The 13,138-nt window shown below is 45.2% G+C and overlaps 1 protein-coding gene across 1 annotated transcript in view; it reads right to left on the bottom strand.

The window, feature by feature from the left end:
• insrb (insulin receptor b) overlaps window positions 1-11,443 on the bottom strand; it is a 77,871-nt gene extending 66,428 nt beyond the window's left edge. Inside the window, exon 1 of the mRNA XM_063466985.1 lies at window positions 10,082-11,443. Within this exon, the coding sequence (XP_063323055.1) occupies window positions 10,082-10,175 (94 nt within the window). The 5' untranslated portion in view covers window positions 10,176-11,443. The remainder of the gene's footprint in view (window positions 1-10,081) is intronic.
• Between the last annotated feature and the right edge of the window lie 1,695 nt (window positions 11,444-13,138).

Below are 13,138 nucleotides of genomic sequence, written 5' to 3'. Positions count from 1 at the left end.
TTTTCAGGGTTTTTATCGTTAACTCTGTTTCCCTGGGTCTTTTCCCGTGTTGTAGTTGTGTGTCTTATTTTGAAAGAAATATTTACCCGTTACCATAGCAACCAGAGAGCATTAACCTCCAAAAGTTGATTCTGTTCATCTGGACGTAGCGTTTTGTGGGAGAAACGTTTCGTCACTCATCCAAGTGACTTCTTCAGTCTCAGCTGACTGCAGGTTTCAATCTTATAAACAGTACATTTGCATAATGACTGAAACCAGCCCACTGAAAGAACAATGGGCTGGGAGGTCAGTTCCTTAATCATAATTATGCAAATTCTCATGACCATTGATCAACAACCACTGACCAAAACCCACTGATCAAAGAACACTGATCAATGGCCATGAGTACCATTCACAGAGAGTTGGGGAATGGCTGCAATCACAGCATTGTAAGATGGTGGCAGATGTACCCTTAGGCCCCCTCCTCGATTCAGAGATGGTCTTTCCCTTTTCACGTAAATGGCCTCCTTGACTCCGCCCTCAAACCAGCGTTCCTCCCTGTCCAGGATGTGTACATCCTCATCATTGAAAGAGTGTCCACTGGCCTGTAGGTGTAAATAGACTGCAGAGTCCTGGCCTGACGAGGTAGCTCTTCTGTGTTGTAGCCAGAGGTTGTTTGGTTTCCCCGATGTATAAATCCTGGCAATCCTCCTGCACTTAACAGCGTTCACCATGTTACTCTGTTTGTGTCGGGGGACCCGATCCTTGGGGTGGACCAGTTTTTGGCGCAGCGTGTTTTGGGGTTTAAAAGCCACAGAGACCCAGTGTTTAGAAAAAATGCGTCTCAGCTGCTCCGATACTCCTGACACATACGGGATCACTACAGGTTTTCGCTTGGGCAGCGGTTGTCCTTCTCTCCTGGATCGGCTGGAGCTTTCTTTAGGTGTCTTTCCGGCTTTGACAAAAGTCCAGCTGGGATAACCACATTTACTCAGGGCCTTCTTGATGTGATGTTCTTCTGCCTCCCTGGCCACTGTGTCAGTGGGGATGGTGTTCGCTCTGTGTTGTAGCGTCCTAATGACACCCAGTTTGTGCTCCAGTGGATGATGAGAGTCAAACCTTAGATACTGATCCGTATGTGTAGGTTTCCGGTACACGTCAGCTTTTAGATGTCCCCCATTACTGATGGAAATCTCACAGTCTAAGAAGGCTAACCTGCCACTTTTCATATCCTCCCTGGTGAATTTGATGTGTCCACCGAGTTAATGTGATCCGTGAAATGTGGTACGTCCTGAGATTTGATTTTCACCCAGGTGTCATCCACATATCTGAACCAATGGCTTGGTGGTGTTCCAGGGTAGGATAGCAAAGCCCTCTTTTCTACTTCTTCCATGTACAAATTGGCCACGATGGGTGAAACTGGGGAGCCCATGGCACACCCATGTTTCTGCCTGTAGAACTGACCCTTGTATGTGAAGTAGGTGGAATGAAGATACAGTTCAAACACACTTGGTCGATGCTGAGAGTGGTCCTGTTGCTGAGGTTGGGGTCATTCTGTAATCTCTTACGGACTACCTCCAACGCTTCCGTGACTGGGATGCAGGTGAAGAGAGATGTAACGTCGTACGAGACCATGGTTTCATCTGCCTCCATGATGACATCTCTCACCTTCTCAACAAAATCCAGGGTGTTCTGGATGTGGTGTTCAGAGCTGCCCACCAGCGGGTTGAGGATCGAAGCCAGAAACTTGGAGATGTTATAGGTGACTGACCTCCGTTTCAGTCGTTATGCAAATGTACTGTTTATAAGATTTGGGGAAACCTGCAGTCAGCTGAGACTGAAGAAGTCACTTGGATGAGTGACGAAACGTTTCTTCCACAAAACGCTACGTCCAGATGAACAGAATCAACTTTTGGAGATTTACTTTCCTGGATGATGGAGAATGCATCAAGACGTTTTAACCCAGAGAGCATTAAGGTCGCTGCTAATAAACTTACACAGTGAATTCTCATTTATTATTATATTTACAAAATGCCAAAGTTTTTGTCTCGGCCGTATCATTTTGTTTTGTTGTATTCATCCGCAACACCTTACAGGCCGGTCCGTGACAATAGTGTCTGACATTAAACCGTCCGTGGCCGCTGCTGTACAGAACGTTATCAAAGAAGAAGAGGGGCGATCTGCTGCAGCTGAGGAACACCACAGTCTTTAAGCAGGACTCCTGTGGGTGTTTGCGATCATGCAAAACTGAAGAGTGAATCACAGTCTGCATTTATCACAGGATTATTAATCAATTGCATCACTTCTTTTACTGCAGCAAGCCTGAGACAGAATTTAGCTTTAAGGTGCTCGGCTCTCAGCTGTTATTGACAGACCGTGGGCGAGTTAAGGCCCGATCACTACAGGGATGATTGTGGAAGGAGACAAGATGCTCACACTTCAAGTGCTTTTAAATATAAAACTATCACAAATGATTAGGTTGCTCATGGTAGACATCTACCTTAGGTTAGAAGAGGGGGAAAAAGCCACAGTTGGCACCTTAAATCATCAGTCTAGAGCAACTAAACAGCAAAAATGATTCATACTCTCTCTCCATAATCACACATTAAAATGTATAACCGGGTTCAGTGCAGTGGGCCTAGACGTGTCTTTAGACAGGAAGAGGCTGGGTTTGGAGGGCTCTGTCACTTACTGCCAGCACAGCCAGTGCTGTCACCATAGCAACGCATCTCATGCTACTTCATCAGGACAAAAACAGAGACCCCAACCCGGCACACGGAGTCACCGAACACTAAACGTGTAAGCGTGAGCTCTCGTAAAAAGGACACTCAAACATGTACAGACACACGTAGCCACAACGCAGCAAACAACATCATCTTAGAGGGCCACGTGATGCGGCGCACAACGTGCAGGTGAACACGTTAAGCAGCACTTAGACCCAGCTGGAGCACGCGGGGTTAATAAGAGAAAGCAAATAAAAAGAGAGGCGTCAAATGGATGCTGTTCACACCTTTAAGAGGCCTGAAAGAGGAGGCTTTCCCACAGCGCAGAGCGGGATTAGCAGGTGTGTGCATGCGTGGAAGAAAGGTCTGCAGGCTGTGTGCATCTGCAGTGTGAAAGAAAGCAAACGAGCCCAGGACGGCGAACCCGCTTACCCCTGAACGTAAAACGAAGGGAAGGAAGGAGGACGGGGCTCGAGTTTAAAGAAGGAGAGGAAGGAGGGATAGAGGGAGCAGAAGCTGTCGTGGAGGAAACATGAAAAGCTGCATCACTTTTTAACATCTTCGATTGTTTCACATGATATTTAAAAGGCTGCCGTATCCACATCACCCAGAAATGGCAAACTCATATGGCAACAGTTCATCTGTGTCACTTTAACCCAGACACTGTAATTAATAAGGGATTCAACTAGAAATGTGGCCCATACACACACTTCAGGAAAATATTTAATGAGGTCATATATTAATTGTAATAGTTGAACAGAAGAGTCTTTTCCCGCCTTTTCTTTTCAAACTCAGAAGCTTTGTTCATCTTTTATATACAGTCTATGCAGCTGTCATTCAAATGAGCACAGGTGTGATTAGTTGCCTGAAATCTGTAAAAACATTAGCTGCTAATTTTGTTGGCATTTACAATCAGATATGTCCACGATTGATTTCTCTATGTAATACTCGTCACCTGTGCGCCGTTTGATTCGTTTATCGTTTGGTTCGTCTCTCAGTAACTGATCTGACAGCACGATTGTGTGCGTGCAGTTACATTAACTGCTAGCAGCCTCACTGGGCGCCAAACAGACACTTTTCAGTCACATGACAGGCCTCCAAGTTCTGTGGAGACTTCGTCCATACCGCTCCAATGGCCTAAAGCAGGAACGTGACAGTAAATCCAGACTCGAGTGTCACAAACTGCAAAGATTTTTGATAAACTTTTCCTCTCCTGCTGGGCTTCATGTCGTCTCTGATACAGACATTAACATTACTTTATAAACTGGCCCACACAGTATTGCAGATGTACAAATCTGTAACTGGGATCAATTAAGCTGCTATGCTTTCTTTAAAGCCAAAGAATGAGAAATCAGTTGCATGGCCTTATTCGGTTTATTGTCTCATCTGCAAAACATCCCTTTGTTGATCCCTGCGTTACGGGACTGGCTCAGCTTGGATTTTACAGTGTGAAGTCCCCAACGGTTAAAATAGGGCAGATCCAAACAGCAACAAGGACTATCAAATCAGATTGTTGCAGCATGGCGTAACGGCGCTCTGCGTGTGTGTGTTCATGTGTGTGTGGGTGTGACCCCATCCCTCCCCTCTCAGCTAGACCACATTTCTGTGCAGTGAGCAGGGGTTTACATAAACGGTCACACTCCTCTATCTAGGAATGGGAGTCAGGGAGGAGGGCATCGGCTAGGCTTTGTGTTTAAAAACAACAACCTATCACGGAGCTGGCAGCCTGTGATGGGCTGGAAACACGTCACCTGATCACGGCGAGGGCCGTTAGATGTTACAGCGTGGTTTCCTCTTCGGCTCTGTCAGATTCATGTCTAATCGCATAATGAAAGGTTTATGTCGGGATCAACATGTTTTGACTGTTTCCTTATTTTGCAAGGTGACAGCAGCGGGAGCAGCAGCGCGGCAACATTTGCCTCCTAGCATGTTACGACTGGCTAAAATTAAGATAGCATTAGGGACAATTTTTCTGACATCTGGCACTTCTGAGCAAATTCCCAGGAAAACAGTGTTGTGAGCTATTGTCCCTAAAGTCACAGTGAGCGTAAAATCCTTTAGAAAGTCCGCCTAAGACTCATTTACCAAATACTTTCATGCTTTGTTCTGTTTGGAGACAGCATCTTTAAAAGCAATCTGTTTTTAGTGTGGACACTAATACAGTTTTGTTAAACACACCACAGCAGCCGTTATGTTATTTTCAGTGTTTAACATCCAATAAAATCTGCTGCTCTGCTTTGGAAGGCCTTTGGCTGAAGACTGAAACTCACGCGGTGATTAGACGTTATAACTACCTAACCTAGATATTATTACCTATAAATAGGGATTAGAGGTGGGCGGGTCAATTCAAATATCGACTGTATCGATATCATCACTGGTATCGGTATCGGATACCAGTAGTGCTGGTATTGGCACAGTATTGGAAAGTCACACTACCAGTAGTAAGTATCAAAACCAGTAAAATTGCACGATTTTCATTTACCGTGATTTTAAAAAAAGAAGAATTCCAAGTAATTACATTTCACCTGTATTAAAGTTCATTTCAAATCAGTATCATGGTGGTTGGAGACCATTTCCATATCACTGTATATTAAGCACAGGTGCACATTTTGAGGTACGAGTGCACTTGTTGCCAAATCCAGTGATCTGATTGGTCAGATCTGTTTATTCAGATGTGCAACACCTGCATTACACACAGGGGAGTCTGAAAAATTATTATTTATTTTTTTTACGCATGAAATATTGACACAGATTTTACAGGCCTCAACTCTCTGGGAGAGTCACCTGTCAGAGGAAACTCATTCCCACTGTTCATATCAGCAAGCTCCTCCTTTCAGTTACTACCCACAGCTCGTGACCACAGGTGACAGTGGGAACGTAGCTCGACGGGTAAAGCGACAGCCTTGCTTTCACGCTCAGCTCGCCCCTCACTCGTGAGCAACACCCTAAAATTCTCCTAAACTTCTCTAATCGAGGTAGCAACTCGTTCCCAACTCAGGGTGGGCACTCCACCTCTGACCACCTACTAATGCCAGGCTCACACTGTGCGATTTTTTCAGTCGCGCGATTCAGCTCCTGCTCAAACTGTACGACTGACTCGCAGGGGTTAGAAGTTCACAGGTCACGATGCAGGGTCTCACACTATACGGCCCGATGCTCTGATGCGACCTGAGTGCTCACACTGTGCGTCCATAAAATGAAGGTTATAACAGAAAATCTGTCGCTCCCTCTCCCTCTCTGTCTTTCACTCACATAGACACGCACACCACCACCATCAACTTTGCTAAATTGCTAATTAAAAACATTGATCAGGCAGCTGTGATTGAGCAGCAATGTAAATCCAACTATTTTCACGGTTGTTGTGGTCGTGATAATTTTGTGAGGCCACATCGAAAAGGCTCAGGTGAGCTTGCCATAGTTCTACAAGTTGTGCCTCCATCACTTGTGTCCAGATCACACGCTGCACTCCCGTGCTGCGCCGTCTTTTTCGCTGACATTTGTGTTTGCGCGTGCGCAGTGCGAGAAGCTGCGGTGACACCCTCACGACCAAGCGATTGATGATCGGGAGCTGGTCGTGAGGTGTTAATCGCCTCTCGTTACCCCACGTATACTACACGATGCACGACGCACGATGAAGGCCAAAATCGGGCCGATCGCCAAAACGGTTGCACGACTCAAAAATCGGCTCAAAATGGGCCAAAAATCGCACAGTGTGAGCCCGGCATAACTGCAGGTGTCTGAGGCTACTAACCATAGCCTCAGACACCTGCAGGTTTGTAGTGTCAATCAGGCTTTATGTTTATTGCATTTGAAAAGTAAATCTAACATGTTAGCACAGTAATGATGTGCTGCAGAAATGCATTTACTTGGTGGCTCATCAAGCTGTGAATTTGTGGGAGTCAGAAGAGTCGGCTCATGTTTTCCATCCCCGCTTGTTCCACTGTTGATAAAAACTGCCGGGAACATGCACACAGTGGCAAGTTAGGAGAAGTTGAAAGGGACACTTGGAAAGATAAGAGCAAAGGAGGAAGCACTTAGCAAAGGCACCCCAACAGTTAATTTCCTGTAGCAGTACATATTGCCTTTCTGGCCAACACTCAGGACCCAGTACACAGCTGGTGGAGGCTCAGTTCATGACCCCGATTGTCCACTGCCTCTGTGAACGAGGAACCGTGCAAAAATAAACGGCGGCAACTTGCAATCAACGTCAGGCCGCGATATGAAAGCCTTAAAGATTCTGTGTGTTGCCAATGAAACAGGCAGCACAGGCTGTTCCAGCAGCAAACTATGGTAAAGGCAGACAGAGAGGTAATAGTGCAGGTGAATGCTAACGCTAAATTAGCCTGTAAATACAGCTTTCTCTGTGTTTACACTTTTGTCTGACCACCTCAGACGTGGAGATTTTCTCTTCTTTCTTATCCAGAAGTCCGAGGACGTCCACACACCTGCGGTGTTTAGTCCCTTAAAATCAAACTCTTCTTCCTTTTCACTCATTAAGATATGAAAGCAGTAATCGCACCCGGGTGCCGACCAAAACAACCATACTGAGACCGTTTGGAGGACGTGGTCTCAGCAGCGGCTGTTTACAAACGTGAACCGACCTCAATCCGAACCGACAAGCAGGTTTACGCTCCAGGTTTGAGGTGAAATAACATTTCATAAGGATGAAGGTACTTTTGATTCACAAAGGTGTGTACAGGTTCGCGACCAGCCGTGAAATGAACGTAAATGATCCATGTTGCTCCCGCCTCAGACAAGCAAACTGAACGTTCTCACGTGGTGACGTAGTGATGTATTTTGGTTCACTTGGATTTTTCTGCGTGAGGAAAAAAGTCGCAAGTTTCACTTATTAACTGATGCGGACCAGAGGAAACGACCTCCGAGCGTGAAAACACGCCAACTCAGGCTTTTGTCAAAACAAACTACCCATTTAAAAATGAAAAGAAACACCCATAAGCATGTGGATGAAGCCTAATACAGTGTTCTCATCAACGCCCACACACACACAAATAAATATAAATAGAAGACATACATTGCCCGGAAGTAGGCTGGTCAGTAGCTGAAAAATGAGATCCTGCAGACAGCAAAGGGTGGCTGGGGCACATACTCATAGTGAAACACACACACACACAGGCACACACACACACACACACACACACAGGCACACACACACACAGGCACACACACACACACACAGGCACCTACATGGTGGGCCACTTCAAAGACATTCCACAACGTGCACAGCATTGTCGGAAAATGCCAATGTGCACTTCACTGAAGAGTGCCTGAGTGTCCAAAAGGGGCTACAGACAAACTCGCAGACAAATGGAGGCCGAGCCTTCTCGATTTTTATAACAGCACACGGTTCTCCATTAGCTGAGCTGTCAGAGCAACTCTTCAACTGCTCCTCCTGAATAAATGACACCGCTCTGGAGATTTGATTGGCTCTTCCCCTCTTGCTGTCTCAATCTGTGCAACCACGCTGGTTAAAGAAATACAGACGTGCACGTATGTATATTCATGCATGCTCACAAGCAGCAGAGCCGTGCCTGAGAGGAGCCAGAAGTGGGCAGTTGCACAACTTGTTTTTCACAAGTCAGACCAGGAGACAGCTCAGCGGCAACATCTGAACAACCTTTCCTGATTAACTGTGACAAATGGGCCAATCACAATCAAATAACAGCCTGTAAAAGCTGATTTGTTACATGTTTTCTGAGGTGCAGTCAGCTACAGCGTGGGTTATTTATCAGGACAGCTTCTTCTCGTTCTTGTGTCTGAGATGGAGGTATCAGGCAGCGTGTGGATCCAGAATGAAATATTCAAAGTATTTTGGTTGTTGCCCCGACCCCACCCCCTTTTTTTGGCGTAAACATCTCAAAAGTGCCAAATATGGTCACTTCCCAGAGTCCTCACAGCCAATGACATGTACCCCATTCCCTGAGAGAGAGACGGCAAGAGAGGGGAAAAAAAATAAAAAAGACCAGGAAGGAGGGGGTACCAGCAGCCCGGTCTCATAAGACCCCCTTTCAGGGGCCTCTGTTCTGTCTGCATACATGACCTGTGTAAAGTAGCCAGATCATTTCCTTTGAACCTGGACGCCGGGAGCCATTTTAAGCAACACAACCTGAAGCTTGGAGAGTCCCACCATTGCTAACAAAAAGAAAAACAACAGGTTCCACTTTATGAATGGGTGCCCACACATTTACATGGTCTACCTGCTCACTTGGACTAAGTTCACATACCCAAAAAAGCAAAACACTCAGGCTTGGGCAACACATCGTCCAAAAATCACTGAACACAAATCTCACAAGGATTAATGTGGGCCAAGGGTTAAACCGCTGACAAACAAGCAAAACGTTCAATAATTGATTTCAGAGGCGCTCCAGACTTTCTGTTTGTTTCACAACGACTCATTCATTCATTTAATTTGAGATAACAAGACACAAGTGACCTATTACACAGTCAAATGTATTATCTAATGCCGGCCTCAGAGCTGGCCTTCCAATTCTCATTTCACTGAGATCACCCTTAAAAAAATAAGAAATAACACAAATAAGAAATACCAGAGTGGGTAACAGTGTTCATTAACTTCATTCGGCCCATAAAATGTGGGCATCTGGGCTCAAGTATGGTGCACTGTGTCCCTGTGTTAAAGCACCAGCTGAAAACAAAACAGCGCACAGCTGGATCGTGATTAATCTGTGGCAATGCACATCTGTATAGCTGTAATCACCCTCCGCGCTAATTCATTGATAAAAAGAAATAAAACCGAGGCGCAGACTCTGGGGAGGAAGATCTGGAGGCTGCCCGCCACCTCTGAGGACACTTCTCAGCGGCTAATTTGTTTACATTCAGGCTGTGTGTGCGCGTGAGAGGCCTAGCAAGGCTCGCAGGGCCAATCCTGCTGCCCCCAGTTTAGACTCGCTGCCGCGGACCACCCTCGTCCAGTTACAGCCACTAATCTGACCCTCGGGGTGGCGCATTTAGCGCGGGCCGCTAAAATACGTACCTTTAAGAGCCGGCACGAGAGGGGCGGGGTTTATTAGCCGATAATTAATATTTGTGCGCCAAGTTATCAGCCACACGTACAAAACTGAAATTACGAGCCCCTTAATTATACCTGGAGGAGAATCTGAGCATGCGCCAAAATGAAAGCAACAGTCCCGTGACTCACATTATCACGCTGATTGATAAAAAGAAGAATATGCCCCCCCCCCCCCCCGAGCAGTGACTGCAAGGTTCAAGAAAAATACACTATTGTTCATATTATAATACAAACATCTTCGCTTAGGACAGGGTCATTTCCCGCGAACACACACTTTACACTCACGTGAAGTTATAAGTTATAAGAAGTCATTAAAAAATGAAATAATACTCACTTTCTCCTTTTATTAGTCCACACTGGCATATAATGCAGGTGCACATGATAAACAACACCATTTGTGCTCGCAGTTTAAGCGTCAGCCGCCTCATTTTGGCTGGAGGATAAGTTGTACTCTCTTCTTGAAGTCGTTCAAAAAAACAAAAAAAACTTCCAATCTTCAGGGAGAAATGTTCAAAGCGAACTAAGAAATTGCTAAAAACTTAAAAAGGTCCAATAAAGCCAGCCGATTTGAGGTTTCCTCCCCCTGTAAGGGGGGGGGGGGGGTTATAAATTTATAATTGTCTTCTGTGCCAAATTTGTTATGTACGTGAGACACTAAATAACGTGATCCTGGGTTCTGGCGACACATGTGCGAGTAAAAAATTTCATTTTCCAGTAGTGAAGTCGACAGTCCACGTTCATCTGCTTGATTTGGTGCCCCGCTAAATCGAGGGGGGGGGGGGGGATTGCTATTATTATTATTATTATTAATAATAATAATAATAATAATAATATCACACACACAGAGAGCTAGTTTGGAGATCCCCTAAGAAGGTCCGCTGGCCCCGGGCTCATTTCACTGTAATGTGCTGCTCCAGTGAGGGAGGACCTCGGGAGGTATTTCAAAAACAAAAAGCTGTGTTTTCCTCACGCAGACATGGGCTGGAGTTATGAATAGCACCCCCCAAAAAAACACAGGCAGCCTTTGAGCTCTCGTTTTCTTTCAGAAGTCTTTATATCACCTCCTGCGTCCTGGTGTCTTCACACAAGCTCGTCTCCCCTTTCTTTAAGTGAGCAGGGAGCACATCCCAGGAAACTCCGGCAGGAAAAAAACGTGCAGCTTTCCTCGCTTCGACCTTCCTCTGAACTCCTTCACCCCCGCTGACCACCGCAAGCCCGTAAAAACGACAAAACGGCGGAGAGGGGAAAAAAACTAACTTGGAAAGGTTTGAAAAAACGCCACTTTACTCTCAAATTCCCCGTGAGGAGTAAAAGAAGCCAGAAAATAACAACAACAATGCCCGCATTCACCGCGCACGCTGCCGCCGTGAGGTGAGGAAAGTCGCCACACCACGCCGCCCGTTTCTTCCCTCAGATTAACGTTAGCTGGAGGGGCTAAACGGCTAACGTTAGCTAGCTAATCCAAAACAAACGAGGTTTCGGTGTCGGCGATGAGAGTTCAAAATAAAAATAAAATCAGAAACACGCTTAAAGTGAACAGACCGAGTCCGCCAGCCCAGAAGAAAAAGAGAGGAGAAAAAAACGATGAAGTAACGAAACGTAAAAAAGACTTAAAAAGACGGGTCAAGTGTAAAAACTTGGATTCCCGTTTAGCGATCGCTCTCCCTCAGGTTCCCCCTCTTTCCGGCTCTCTTTCTGCGAGTCTCCCCACCAGTAAACAAGTCCTGCCAGTCACCTCAGCTGGGCCACGCAGGGTCTGCGGGAAAACCCGGAACGGAGCGATGTGTGACACTGCGCTGCTCACTGCGCTCGCCGTCCTCGCATAGCAACACGGGTTTTTTTTACAAAAGCAGACACAACGCAGGGAAATAATTAAAAAATATATAATTAATGTGGAATAAAATCAGATGAAGCAGAGCGAAGAGTCTGTGGACAAAATAATAGGAACACACTAGCCCAGACCAGTTTTACAGCTGCAGCAAATTATTTTCAAATTCTCTGCCTTTTATTTTATTAATAAACTGTTAATTACCCCATCGGGAAAAAAAACAAAAACATAAGAAATACAAATAAACGCACTATTTTCTGTAACATAAATGAATAGAGCTGATATTTAGATTAAATTTAGGGTTTCCTTATAAAATGAGATAGCCACCAAAAAAAACAAAACACGGTGTGTTGTGTCAGTATCTTACCCATTATTCACTATATTTTCCCAACATGCCCTTTAGACAGACAGATAGATAGGAAAAGATCACTTTATCTTTTTATTGAAGTAATATTTTGTACTTTAAATTACCAAAATAGCTTTCCTATACTGCAGTTAATCCCTTATACAAACATAATCTACACTCACCGGCCCCTTCGTTAATTACACCTGTTTAGCTGCTCAATAACGCAAATATCTAATCGGGGCTAGCAACTCCTGATGACCTGCTGAAGTTCAACGTGAGCAACAGAATGGAGGGAAAGGTGATTGTTGGTGCCAGATGGGCTAGTCTGAATATTTAAGAAACTGCTGATTTGGGATTTTCCTGCACGATCATCTCTAGGGTTTACAGAGAATATGCTTAAAAATGCCTTGTTGTTTTCTGAAGTCAGAGGAGAATGGCCCGACTGCTTGGAGCTGATAACAAGGCAACAGTAAATCACATAAACACTTACTACAACTAAGGCATGCAGAAGAGCATCTCTGAATGCACAATATGAAGCAGATGGACTACAGCAGCAGAAGACCACACCGGGTCATTCTTGTCAGCTTGTCAGCTTAAAATGAGAACAGGAAACTACAATTCAAACTGGACAACAGAAGATTTGTAAAATGTTTCCTGGTCTGATGAGTCTTCACATCTGCTGCGACACTTGGATGGCAGTGTGGGAATTTGGTGTAAGCAACATTAAATCTTGGATTCGTCCTGCCTTCAATCATTAGTTCAGGCTGGCTGTGTTCGTGTAATGGTGTGGGAGATCATTTTTCTGGCACACTTTGGATCTCTGAGCATAATTTAAACACCACATCCTACCAGAGTATAGTTGGTGACCAGGTCCATCTCTTTCTGACCACAATATACCCATCATCTGGTTGTGCTTCTATCAGGATAAGATGCCATGTCAGTTCATCAAGTTCAAATAATCTCAAACTGTTTTCTTGAACGTGACTGTACTCAAAAGACTTCCACAGTCACCAGACATCAATCCAGTAGAGCAGGATGTGGTGGAAATTCCCACTGTGGATGTACAGCTGACAGACCTCAGCAGGACGGACCAAAATCTCTGAGGAACATTTCCAGCAACTCGTTGAAGGCAATCCCGAAGACAAAGGGTGGTCTGGACAACGTGTACCTAAAGAAGTGGCCACCAATAATACACTGTACATGATTAGCCAATCAGG

This window comes from Pelmatolapia mariae, linkage group LG23, assembly GCF_036321145.2.
Source record: "Pelmatolapia mariae isolate MD_Pm_ZW linkage group LG23, Pm_UMD_F_2, whole genome shotgun sequence".
NCBI lineage: Eukaryota > Metazoa > Chordata > Actinopteri > Cichliformes > Cichlidae > Pelmatolapia > Pelmatolapia mariae.
Note: the sequence above shows the minus strand (reverse complement) of the source record. Positions and strands in the feature narration are given on the sequence as shown.